We start from the raw sequence: 14382 nt of genomic DNA, 5'->3' as shown, positions 1-14382 counted from the left end.
CCTGACTTCTGAACTTGGTCTCATTTGAACCTAATTTTACTGACAAGTGAAACCGATCAAACTGTCAATGACACTAATAAAGATCATGATTTGACAGCTGAAGATGTTTCTTGTGCAGATTTTGAACATGTGAGCAGCATATGAACTCAGGAAGGGAACATGCCCTCATTACACATACAGTGCTCAGCGTAAATGAGTACACCCCCTTTTAAACAATATCTCAATGAACACAAAAACAATTTCCAAAATGTTGACAAGACTAAGTTTTATATAACTTATATTATTAACCTTTCATGTTATACGTTAGAGAACCACATTTTCAGTTTTTCTCAAATTAGGGCGATGCAAAAATGAGTACACCCCACTGAAAGTGTCTGGAGCAAAACTAAATTTTAGACTACAAATGTCTAATTTAACAAGAATTCAACCACAGGTGAGTCTAATTATTCACAGGTGTCCAGCAGACAGTTAATTATAAAAGCGTGTTAAAACCCCATTTCATGCTGTCAGCAATGGCACTACATGGAAGAGAAATGTCACAAGACCTGAGAAAGAAAATCATTTCTTTACACCAGAAAGATGAAGGCTACAAGAAGATCAGCAAAGCTTTACTTATCAGTCAGAAAACTGTAGCAACAGCGGTACAAAATTTTATAAAGATGGAACTGCAACCATCTCACAGAGACGTCCAGGTCGTCCACGGAAGTTAACACCTCGACAGGAGCGTCTTCTGATGAGAAGGCTTGAAGAAAATCAGCATGCAAGTTCACTGCAGTTATCTAAAGAAGTAGAAAGCCAAACTGGGGTGACTATTTCCTGTGACACAATACGGCGTACACTGCAGAGGAATGGCATGAATGGGTGCTGTCCACGAAAGAAGCCTCTCCTGAAGCCCAGGCACAAAAAAAGCCCGTCAGTGTTTGCCAGGGCCCATGCTGACAAAGATGAAGACTACTGGGACTCTATACTCTGGAGTGATGAGACCAAGATAAATTTTTTTGGAACTGATGGCTTCAAAACTGTATGGCGTCGCAAAGGTGAGGAACACAAAGAAAAATGCATGGTGCCTCAACAGTGAAACATGGAGGTGTCAGTGTCCTTATGTGGGGCTGCATGAGTGCTGCTGGTGTCGTTTCATTGATGGCATCATGAATTCACACATGTACTGCTCTATACTGAAAGAGAAGATGCTACCATCACTCCGTGCCCTTTTCCAACATGACAATGATCCTAAACACACATCTAAGGCCACTGTTGGATTTCTGAAGAAGAACAGGGTGAAAGTGATTCAGTGGCTCCTGATCTGAACCCAATCGAACACCTGTGGGGAATTCTGAAGAGACAAGTCGAGCATCACTCTCCATCCAGCATCCAGTCTCTAAAAGAGCTCATTCTTGAAGAAAGGAAAAAGATAGATGCTGCAAAATGTCGCCAACTTGTTCATTCCATGCCTAGAAGACTTGGTGCTGTCATTAAAAATCATGGAGGACATACAAAGTACTAGATGTAGTAGTTTTTGTTGTGGGGTGTACTCATTTTTGCATCACCCAAATTTGAGTAAAACTGGAAAATGTGTAATCTAAGTGATATTATTAACCTTACTTTAATGTTATAAGTTAAACAGATGTTATATAAAACTTAGTCTTGTCAACATTTTGGAAATTGTTTTTGTGTTCATTGAGATATTGTTTAAAATGTTACTTTTCAAAGGGGTGTACTCATTTACGCTGAGCACTGTATGATGTGATGTTATGGTTGGGCTGTAGCTGTGACTGCATGTTATTCATCTGTGAGTGTCAACTGAAGGTTTGAGGAAAGTGGAACCTGGAAACACTTTCAAATGGAACATAAACAAAGGCATTACTTCTGTTTTAAGCATTTTCATGATGTCCATTCACTTACAGGCAGATCTGCTGGATATAAGGATTGTCCGAATAACGTGGGGTGCCTCAAGGCTCAGTGTTTGGTCCTCTCCTGTTCTCCATATACTCATCCGCACTGGACACGGTCATGAAGGCACATTATTTTCCTATCAGTGTTTGCTGTGCAGCTCTTGTTGTTCCTGGCTGGACTCCAGCAATGCTATACTGGCTGACATCTCCCTGTTCCTTCACAATGAGGTACAAAGTCACTGTCCGGACCCTCCGCTCTCGCTGGTGGAATGAGCTGCCGACCTCCTGAGACCATCACATCTGAAGCTGAAGACACATCATCCACAATCACTGAACCATCCCAAAGCCTTAAATCAACACCTATCAATTGGCTTGTGTGCTAATCTAGTTTTACATCTGCTTCAACTTCATTTCGATGATGGCAGAACATTGATAATGATGGAAATGCATCTTTAGAGTGACATGAGGCTGAATATTGTAATATAATACTCTAATATTGTGCAATGTTGGCTTCAGAGATGATACAGTGTTTTATATTAACATCCTAACACAGTTCAAATTCTGATGTTGGATGATTTAAGAGAATTTAATAGTGTCAATGTAGCTCAAACAGTAGTGTGAGGTGCTTGCAGCTACAAGGTCATGGCTTTAAAGGATTAGTTCACTTTCAAATTAAAATTTCCTGATAATTTACTCACCCCCATGTCATCCAAGATGTTCATGTCTTTCTTTCTTCAGTCAAAAAGAAATGAAGGTTTTTGATGAAAACATTCCAGGATTTTTCTCTTTATAGTGGATTTCAATGGCCTCCAAACGGTTGAAGGTCAAAATTACAGTTTCAGTGCAGCTTCAAAGAGCTTTAAACGATACCAGACGAGGATTAAGGGTCTTATCTAGAGAAACCATCTGTCATTTTCTAAAAAAAATTAAAAATTATATACATTTTAACCATAAATGCTCATCTTGAACTAGTTCTCTTCTTCTTCTTCTCTATTTGAATTCCGGCAGTGTAGACACTTCAAAGTGTATTACTGCCCTCCACAGGTCAAAGTTTGAACTAATTGTTATATACTTGCACTAGCATATTGAATATGACAATTTAGTTCAAACTTTGACCTGTGGAGGGCAGTAATACACTTAATAGTGTATACACTGCTGGAATTCTAATAGAGAAGAAGAAGAGAGCTAGTTCAAGATGAGCATTTATGGTTAAAACGTATATAATTTTTAAAAATGTTTTTTAGAAAATGAGTGATGGTTTCTCTAGATAAGACTCTTATTCCTGGGATCACATAGAATGCTTTGAAGCTGCAATGAAACTAATTTTGACCTTCAACCGTTCGGGCTCCATTGAAGTCCACTATATGGAGAATAATCCTGGAATGTTTTCATCAAAAACCTTCATTTCTTTTCGACTGAAGAAAGAAAGACATGAACATCTTGGATGACATGGGGGTGAGTAAATTATCAGGAAATTTTAATTTGAAAGTGAACTAATCCTTTAATTCCTGTGCAATCTAAACTGTATGTCCTCCATAGGGTCATGGGATGATAGAGTCTATCAGCGTCTTGGAAAACAGCCTAGATGAATGACCAGTCCATCACAGCGCTTATATGTCCAAATTCATTTGTTTCCATGACAACAGAGTAGCTGTATCCATAGCACCTACTTGTGGCTACAAAAAGAGGACATTGGACATGGTCACAGTCAGCAAACTTCTGATCGTATGTGTGTCTCATTTCATTTAGAGATGATGAGGAAGGAATGCTCAATGTCATTGATGTCACATGATGAGGATGCCGAAGCCTCCTCTCATGATGATAAGATTTAATTCAAGTTAAAATTTGATTGAAACATGACACTTCATGTGCAACACACACTGTAAGAGAGATCTGATGTGTTGATGTGCAACTGTTTCATGTTCTGGACTGATGGACTGGCTATCTGCATTATGAATTACATGATTATAAACAGTTTTGAATGCACTGTGTACATTTATTGAATTATTTTCATCAACATGATAAATGAGTAACTGGAAACTTACTCCTGCATAAATAAATGTTAGTATTTTTACATTTAATTCTACTTAAGATGTATTTCTGTAGAGCAGGTCATGTTTCACTTCTGCCTTTAGTTTCCACAGCAGTAGTTTATGTTAAGTCACTTTATTTCCAGTACTCTACCCATCTGTCTCGATTCAAGCAGTCATGAAGTCGTTAACCAGATCTAGTCATGGACTGATGATGTCTGCTGCTGCTGCAGTGAATCATAGGGCGGTACTTGATCACATCAATCACTGCAGCTTGTGTTCTGATTGGCTGGTGTGAGCTGTGGGCGGGATCAGATGGAGGGCTGAATCATTCATGTACAATACACCGATTAAAGCGCGCTCTGTGCTGGATCATATAGCGCGATCAGAGGTATAGAACAGATTAATGTGATTATCAGGATGAAGAAGAGTGCGGTGATGAAGATGTAATGGCGTAAACTCCGCCCATCAGCCTCCATCTGAACAGCAGCTCACACACATCGCTGTTTTATCGCTCGTTTTGGGGTAAGAACATCACATAAACATGAAAAACACCCTCGCATGCTGCATGACAGCGGTGTCAGCATGATATTTGCGCTATTCGCATGCCTTCAGATGGAGATTCCGTGCAGATTTATCTCAATTTGACATTTTATGATCGATGCATCTGATGATTGCGGAGTTAAACGCGTGATGTGTGTGAACGCTACCGAAAGCGATGCGATTTTAATTCACATTATATCGACGCCCATCATCAGATCTGCGCACGTTCGTGTTACTGTCATATCAGTGTCATTGAGTGTCATTGTGTTTAAACGTCATATTCATTCCTTCATCTGGATATGTGTCCGTTAATAGAACAGACACCAGCAAACACTGGAGCACATCAGATACAGTGTGAAAGATCATTTCGACATCTGTAAGAATAATTTCAAAGAAAATATGTACACTGATTGTTGTAGTCTGTCAGTTGTGACGTCATCTCGATTATGTCATAGAGGGCTCGCTTGTGTAGCAGAAACATTCGAATTTAGAATCCTCTGTTTAGTAACCATGGTGATTCATTTTCACTTATTAGGAAATAGAACTTCTTTTTAAATCGTGGTTACACTTTATTTGAAGGTGTCCTTGTTACAGTTTAATTATACGAATAAGTACTAAGTAATGCTAATTAATGTACTTACTATAGGGTTAGTTGCTTGTAATTATGCACACTTTACTGTTATTACTACTAGTAAGTCACTGATTCTTGAGATAAAGGACAAAACATGTTTTAGAAGTTAGTTTTTATTATTTAATAATACATTATTTTTAAACTGATATTTGAAGACAAAGGTCTCAGCTAATGAACCATGTAAGGAAACAGGTTTCTCTTTTTTTCCCTAAAATTGTACACTTATTCACTTCGGTACTTAATTTGTGTCAACTCCGTCAGACGCATTAAAAAGTATATTTTAATTTGATCCATCCAACAACAGTGTAAAGTCTCTATGTATTTATGTATTTATGTAATAATGGTGTTCAGTAAAGAAGCTAAGTGAAGAAAAAAAAAATTCTTGGGTTATGGTTATTATGAACAATCCAGTTCCTAAAATCCTTAATTCTCTAACCTCCTTTTTAATATTAAAACATATTTAACCAATGATCTTAGCTAAATCAGACATGATATCATGTAGTTCAGTTGATGTTTTAATATTTTAACACAATACATTGAAAAAAAGAATAAGACATTTCTTTCAAAATTAACAAAAACCTTCACCTGATGGTGTTAAATACTGACAGAGTTGACAAATACTGATGGTGGAGTTGACAAAACTGACGGAGTTCACAAATATTTTCAAGTTGACAAAGACTGACAGAGTTGACAAAAACTGATGGAGCTGACAAAAACTGACGGAGTTGACAAATACTGACAGAGTTGACAAATACTGAGGGAGTTGACAAATACTGACGAGTTGATAAATACTGACAGAGTTGACAAATACTGACGAGTTGACAAAAACTGATGGAGTTGAAAAATACTGACGGAGTTGACAAAAACTGACAGAGGTGACAAAAACTGACGGAGTTGACAAATACTGACGAGTTGATAAATACTGACAGAGTTGACAAAAACTGATGGAGTTGAAAAATACTGACGGAGTTGACAAAAACTGACAGAGGTGACAAATACTGACAGAGTTGACAAATACTGACGAGTTGACAAAAACTGATGGAGTTGAAAAATACTGACGGAGTTGACAAAAACTGACAGAGGTGACAAATACTGACAGAGTTGACAAATACTGACGAGTTGACAAAAACTGATGGAGTTGAAAAATACTGACGGAGTTGACAAAAACTGACAGAGGTGACAAAAACTGACGGAGTTGACAAATACTGACGAGTTGACAAAAACTGATGGAGTTGAAAAATACTGACAGAGTTGACAAAAACTGATGGAGCTGACAAAAACTGACGGAGTTGACAAATACTGACAGAGTTGACAAATACTGACGGAGTTGACAAATACTGACGAGTTGATAAATACTGACAGAGTTGACAAATACTGACGAGTTGACAAAAACTGATGGAGTTGAAAAATACTGACGGAGTTGACAAAAACTGACAGAGGTGACAAAAACTGACGGAGTTGACAAATACTGACGAGTTGATAAATACTGACAGAGTTGACAAAAACTGATGGAGTTGAAAAATACTGACGGAGTTGACAAAAACTGACAGAGGTGACAAATACTGACAGAGTTGACAAATACTGACGAGTTGACAAAAACTGATGGAGTTGAAAAATACTGACGGAGTTGACAAAAACTGACAGAGGTGACAAATACTGACAGAGTTGACAAATACTGACGAGTTGACAAAAACTGATGGAGTTGAAAAATACTGACGGAGTTGACAAAAACTGACAGAGGTGACAAAAACTGACGGAGTTGACAAATACTGACGAGTTGACAAAAACTGATGGAGTTGAAAAATACTGACAGAGTTGACAAAAACTGATGGAGCTGACAAAAACTGACGGAGTTGACAAATACTGACGAGTTGATAAATACTGACAGAGTTGACAAATACTGAGGGAGTTGACAAATACTGACGAGTTGATAAATACTGACAGAGTTGACAAAAACTGATGGAGTTGATAAATACTGACGAGTTGACAAAAACTGATGGAGTTGAAAAATACTGACGGAGTTGACAAAAACTGACAGAGGTGACAAATACTGACAGAGTTGACAAATACTGACGAGTTGACAAAAACTGATGGAGTTGAAAAATACTGACGGAGTTGACAAAAACTGACAGAGGTGACAAAAACTGACGGAGTTGACAAAAACTGACGGAGTTGACAAATACTGACGAGTTGATAAATACTGACGGAGTTGACAAAAACTGACGAGTTGACAAAAACTGATGGAGTTGAAAAATACTGAAGAGTTGATAAATACTGACGAGTTGATAAATACTGACGAGTTGAAAAAAACTGATGGAGTTGACAAAGGTCCAGCTGTGACCAAATATACAGTATATGTAATAGAATCATGAAACAACATTAGAAGAATTCCCCATATGCAAAAAAACATATTAAATCACAATGTATAGACTTTTTGAGAGCCCTTGTCAACCATCAGACATAAAACCTGATGGAGTTGACGTCTGACGGAGTTGACAACTTTATTTTTTCCCACCTTAACCACGTGTTGTTCAGTGGAGCAGTTTTGTTTTCTTTCTCAGTTGTAGCTGCCTTATTAAACATATCAAAAATGCCAAGATTTATCTGACAGAGTTGACAAATACTGAGGGAGTTGACAAATACTGACGAGTTGATAAATACTGACAGAGTTGACAAATACTGACGAGTTGACAAAAACTGATGGAGTTGAAAAATACTGACGGAGTTGACAAAAACTGACAGAGGTGACAAAAACTGACGGAGTTGACAAATACTGACGAGTTGACAAAAACTGATGGAGTTGAAAATACTGACGGAGTTGACAAAACTGACAGAGGTGACAAAAACTGACGGAGTTGACAAATTCTGACGAGTTGACAAAAACTGATGGAGTTGAAAAATACTGACAGAGTTGACAAAAACTGATGGAGCTGACAAAAACTGACGGAGTTGACAAATACTGACGAGTTGATAAATACTGACAGAGTTGACAAATACTGAGGGAGTTGACAAATACTGACGAGTTGATAAATACTGACAGAGCTGACAAATACTGAGGGAGTTGACAAATACTGACGAGTTGATAAATACTGACAGAGTTGACAAATACTGAGGGAGTTGACAAATACTGACGAGTTGATAAATACTGACAGAGCTGACAAATACTGACGGAGTTGACAAATACTGACAAGTTGATAAATACTGACAGAGTTGACAAAAACTGATGGAGTTGAAAAATACTGACGGAGTTGACAAAAACTGACAGAGGTGACAAATACTGACAGAGTTGACAAATACTGACGAGTTGACAAAAACTGATGGAGTTGAAAAATACTGACGGAGTTGACAAAAACTGACAGAGGTGACAAAAACTGACGGAGTTGACAAAAACTGACGGAGTTGACAAATACTGATGAGTTGACAAAAACTGACGGAGTTGACAAATACTGACGGAGTTGAAAAATACTGACGGAGTTGACAAAAACTGATGGAGTTGACAAATACTGACGAGTTGATAAATACTGACGAGTTGACAAATACTGACGAGTTGACAAAAAGTGACGGAGCTGAAAAATACTGACGGAGTTGACAAAAACTGACGGAGTTGACAAAAAGTGACGGAGCTGACAAATACTGACGAGTTGATAAATACTGACGGATTGACAAATACTGACGGATTGACAAATACTGACGGAGTTGACAACAACTGACGGAGTTGACAAAAACTGACAGAGTTGACAAATACTGACGAGTTGATAAATACTGACGGATTGACAAATACTGACGGATTGACAAATACTGACAGAGTTGACAAAAACTGACGGAGTTGACAAAAACTGACAGAGTTGACAAATACTGACGAGTTGACAAAAACTGACGGAGTTGAAAAATACTGACGGAGTTGACAAAAACTGACGGAGTTGACAAAAACTGACGAGTTGACAAAAACTGATGGAGTTGACAAATACTGACGAGTTGACAAAAAGTGACGGAGTTGACAAAAAGTGACGGAGTTGACAAATACCGACGAGTTGATAAATACTGACGGAGTTGACAAAAACTGACGGAGTTGACAAAAACTGACGAGTTGACAAATACTGACGAGTTGACAAATACTGACGGAGTTGACAAAAAGTGACGGAGTTGACAAATACCGACGAGTTGATAAATACTGACGGATTGACAAATACTGACGGAGTTGACAAAAACTGACGGAGTTGACAAATACTGACGAGTTGATAAATACTGACGGAGTTGACAAAAACTGACGAGTTGACAAAAACTGATGGAGTTGAAAAATACTGAAGAGTTGATAAATACTGACGAGTTGATAAATACTGACGAGTTGAAAAAAACTGATGGAGTTGACAAAGGTCCAGCTGTGACCAAATATACAGTATATGTAATAGAATCATGAAACAACATTAGAAGAATTCCCCATATGCAAAAAAACATATTAAATCACAATGTATAGACTTTTTGAGAGCCCTTGTCAACCATCAGACATAAAACCTGATGGAGTTGACGTCTGACGGAGTTGACAACTTTATTTTTTCCCACCTTAACCATGTGTTGTTCAGTGGAGCAGTTTTGTTTTCTTTCTCAGTTGTAGCTGCCTTATTAAACATATCAAAAATGCCAAGATTTATCCTACAACTATTTAAAGAAACTATTACACCAGATGACGGAGTTGACATGTTAAATCTGTGACCGCAGAGACTTCAACATTGTTTGTATAAAATATTAAAAACTATAAAACTTCCAGGACTGTGTGTCCTACTGTGAGATCCACAATGAACAAGAAATAGTAAGTGCTCCTCAGAGTTAAAGATGACCATGACATCTGATTTATTCATAATTATAAAAAATCCTGACGGAGTTGACGCAAAATGAGGACACAACTTTGATAGGAATTTTTTGTTGAAAATATAATTCAAGACTTACATTTTGTATTGTTTGATATATTACAGATCTCTGCCTTTCAATTTAAATGAATATTTTTGAATTTGTTACATTTGTTACATTTTTAAACACTTTCTTTGGCAATTTTACATTGTGACAGGCTACATTACACATATATTTTCCAAGTATAGAGCATGTATTTAAATAATACTAACAAAATTATTTAAAAATAAAAGCAATTAATGTCTTTAGTATCCAGATTTCATATAGATGTAACTTTTTAAGTATTTTTATTTTGATGAATTAATTTATTTTTAACATAAAGGGTGGTTATGTGTGTAGTACATGTTTTGTCCCTTATCTCAAGAATCAGTAAAGTACAAGATGTGTAACATTGTAAAATAAAGTGTTAACTAAAATCTTAAATCAAGAATTAAGGAAGTTGAATAAGTATTCACAGACACAAACACTTTCACAGATGAAAACAGCTAGACCAGGGCTGCAAAAACCTTAACTTTAAACCTGATCCAGCTAATCAAGTCCTTCAAGTTTATTTGAAAACTACAGGAATGTGTGTTTAATTAGGGTTAGCAGGGCTGTGTGCAGTTTTACACTTCTGAACTAGACAGTAAAAACAGAGTTTGCTCTTTCATAGCTTGTGCGTCTTGATGGAGCTCTCTGTTGTGTTTCACTGGTATTAATTTTGTCACAGATGTTTCTACTAAAATTAATTTAGAGAAAGAAAAATATGGACTCACATGAGTGAGAACAGTCAGCAAATTCATCTTTGCTATAACATCACATTTCCTTCAAATCTATAAGAAAGCATGTCAGAGTCAGTGGCCTGTCGATGTGATCGTGTGAAGCGTACTGATGTGTGTTCAGCGATTCACAGCCACCGCACGTCATCGAGTTTCTGTGAGAGTTGCCGACCGCTGGCCAAGCGACAGATATGCAAATGAGCAGTGAAGTGATGCAGAGACTACCAATGGGAGAGCAGAAACTGTATATGGCCATTACTCTCTGCTGTTTAAATATGTGGTAAATGTTTGCTGGTTTGATGTGAACTCGACTAGCTGTTATGAGACAAGTGTGTCATTGATGTGTGATTGTGTATTTCAGTCATGCCGCCTCCATCAGACATTGTGAAGGTGGCCATCGAGTGGCCTGGTGCAAACGCTCAACTCATCGAAATTGACCAGGTATTGTCTTTTACTCCTACTAGTATTACTAACACACAGATTGTTTTGTGCTTTTGTTTGACCTGCTGACATTTTTGACCAATGCACTGTCCTCTTAAAGCACACAATGATTTTTTCTTTTCTTACCAAAAAGTAACCATGGTGAAATTTTAAGTCAAAATACCACAGTAAATACAGTTACCAGCCACTACTGACATAATTAAGGGAGAAGAAAATGACTGAGAGATAGTAAAACCTCTTACAGGAGATCCCGGCCACTCACTGTCTGAATTCACTCACTCACTTTCATTCACTCCTTCAAGTGAACTATAGGCCTATTAGTGGAGTAATGTAGGGAATAGTGAATGAGGATATTGGGGACGATTTCAAACACAGCTGTTGTTAGTTTCCACAGTTGTTAATGAGTTGCGCACCTGTTTCTAATTCTGTTAGCTTCCCTTTGTATTTTAGCCCTTAGTTTTTCTCAGTTCTTTGTCTCGTGTTAACATTATATTCCTGTGTGTACACAGCAAAATCACAAGAGTTAAATCAGCTCTGCTTGGAGTACATATGGTCCCTCTCTAAATAGTGTTAAAGTAACACTTAAGCAGAGTTAAAGTTAATGAGATAATTAAGTGATGATTGAGTGTTAGTGATGAACACCTGCTGTTAACAAGAATCACTGAAGAAAAGAGAAACACAAGAACTACAACTGACCTTAGCCACAGTCTTAGATGAAATCAACTGAAGATAAAATACATTATATCTCTCAAGATCTCAGTAGAGGAGGATTATCTTTTCTTGATTAAGTGATTCTGCTTGTTAACAGCAGGTGTTCATCACTAATGCTCATTCATCACTGAATTAATCGCTTAATTATCTCATTAACTTTAACTCTGCTTCAGTGTTGCTTTAACACTATTTAGAGAGGGACCATATGTACTCCGAGCAGAGTTGATTTAACTCAGGTGATTTTGCTGTGTAGTTCTTAATGTCCCTGACTGTTGTTTATTAAAGGGTTAATCCACCCAAAAATGAAAATTCTGTCATTAATTACTCTCCCTCATGTTGTTCCACACCCGTAAGACCTTCGTTCATCTTCAGAACACAAATTAAGATATTTTTGATGAAATCTGAGAGGTTGATCCCCAAGAGAAAGCAATGTAATTACCACATTCAAGGTCCAGAAAGGTACTAAAGACATTGTTAAAACAGTCATGTGACTGCAGTGGTTCAACCTTAATGTTGTGAAGAGACGAGAATACTCTTTGTGCGCAAAAACAAAACTTTATTTAACAAAAATTTATTTAACAATAGCGTTTCCAGGTTGTGCGTCTGAACGCTGTCCAGTAATGAGTCAGCGTTCTGAACCTGGAAATGCTGAACTGTGTTTACAATGTGAAAAGCGTAGGAGAATGACAGGGAAGAGAAGAACTTGTTGAATAAAGTTGTTTTTGGTCATGGTGACCACTAGTAATTTCTGTAGTATTTGTGCAGGATCTACATGTACTGTTTGATTAAAGACATTCTCAGCAGAGAGTCTGTAATGTGTGTGTGTGTGTGTGTGTGTGTGTGTGTGTGTGTGTGTGTGTGTGTGTGTGTGTTGCAGAAGAAGCCGCTGGCGTCCATCATTAGAGAAGTGTGTGATGGGTAAGTCAGTCTGTCCTGCATCTGCTGCTAAACCTAAACACTGACAGTGTGCTGAATCCACACATGCTGCAGATCACACTCACGTCCCTCATATGACTCGTTTCTACTGAGCAGTATGGTACAGTACAGTATGGTATGCAAAAAAAAAAGAAAAAAAAAAGTTTTGATTATCAGAAGTTGTGAATGGTATAGGTGACAGATCTTCTGTTAGGTCATGTAATGCATTACTTTGCATTTATTTTACATCCACTAATGCCTTATATCACAATGTAGTTGTTTTGTGAAAAATGTCTAATTTCAGTTTATATTGCAAAAATTTTTTGTATTACATGTTTTCTGAAATTGTATTTTTAAACATGCTAATTAGTTATTGTCTAATTAAAAGTGCACTCATTTGCATACATTTCCAGAACAGAAATCTGAAAATTAGATAAAGTGAAGTTCAAAATTCTTGTGAGAGTTAAAAGGTTTTACAGAGTTCGCTTTTTATCACTCTATAAATCAGAAAATACTGTAAACAGACAGAACAACATACTTTTTCACCACACTTTTAGGAATAAAATAATTCAGGTGAATGATATATGAACAAACCTTCAGAATATGGACAGGAATAAATCTGTAAAGTGTGTGAAGCAGCTTCTGAATCACAGACTTTAAAAATATGTATTGAACTTGCAATAAAGTGCAATAAAATAAACACTTAAATGTGTATTTTGGATGTTTTCTTTCTACTAGTCTGAAAGAAGACATGATATGGAAGCAAAATAGATGAAAAAATAAATAATGTGATTGTTCACATCTGTAGAGTTCATTTTCTCTCTAGGGTTTAAGCCAATGTTTAGGTGATTATTTCTCAGCCGTGGTTTTGAGTAGAAACATAATTCATCATTAGAAAGCAGTGATTCTTTAGTGCATGTTTTTCTGGGTCACAGGGACTGAAATGCTGGATCAGGTGACATGAATTCGTGTTGTGTTTGTTTTAGATGGTCTCTGTCGGGATCGGAGCAGTTTGCCCTGCGTTACGCTGACGGGCCGCAGCTCTACATCACTGAACAGGTCGAGATCAACTGGAGCTGGAGATCCACTGATATTCATAGTTTTCACATCACGTCACACAAAAACAAGACTTTCCTCCATTGACTGCCACTCATTTTAACCAGTTTTGTAGTAAGTACTAATGTAGTAAGACAGTGATATTAAAAGATCAAATTCAATATACACACAGCTTATTGATGAAGCATACGATGTACAGGTGAGCAGATGAACCCAGAATATGAACGCATAGAGAACCATTGTAAAGAAAACTCTTGCATTCATATTCTGGGTTCATCTGCTCACCTGTATATTGTATGTTTCATCAATAAGCTGTATATTGAATATCAGTATCACTGTTTTAGTACATTAAGGCACTTTAAATGTTTTTCACATTAATGTCCCGCTGTTTTTAGTGATTGAAACACTGCAGCAAGTGCCGTATATGGACCACAAGTGGCCAAAACTTGCATTTTGTTCACATATTTTTGTTTTTCTTCTTTTGAGATGGAAATTTGAGG

General features: G+C 37.2%; 1 protein-coding gene across 2 annotated transcripts in view; it reads left to right on the top strand.

Moving 5' to 3' along the window:
* The first annotated feature begins 4191 nt into the window (after positions 1–4191).
* The window catches only part of elmo2 (engulfment and cell motility 2), a 29933-nt gene continuing 19742 nt past the window's right edge, over positions 4192–14382 (top strand). The window contains exons 1-4 of one of the 2 annotated variants that reach the window (XM_048172962.1): positions 4192–4447; positions 11121–11200; positions 12789–12829; positions 13813–13885. In XM_048172962.1, coding sequence (XP_048028919.1) covers positions 11123–11200; positions 12789–12829; positions 13813–13885 — 192 coding nt within the window. In that variant the 5' untranslated portion in view covers positions 4192–4447; positions 11121–11122. The remainder of the gene's footprint in view (positions 4448–11120; positions 11201–12788; positions 12830–13812; positions 13886–14382) is intronic. The other variant, XM_048172963.1, reaches the window with a different exon arrangement.

The sequence above is a fragment of the Megalobrama amblycephala genome, linkage group LG21, assembly GCF_018812025.1.
Source record: "Megalobrama amblycephala isolate DHTTF-2021 linkage group LG21, ASM1881202v1, whole genome shotgun sequence".
In the NCBI taxonomy this organism is placed as follows: domain Eukaryota; kingdom Metazoa; phylum Chordata; class Actinopteri; order Cypriniformes; family Xenocyprididae; genus Megalobrama; species Megalobrama amblycephala.
The sequence above is the reverse complement of the archived record's forward strand: the minus strand, read 5'-3'. Positions and strand labels throughout refer to the sequence as shown.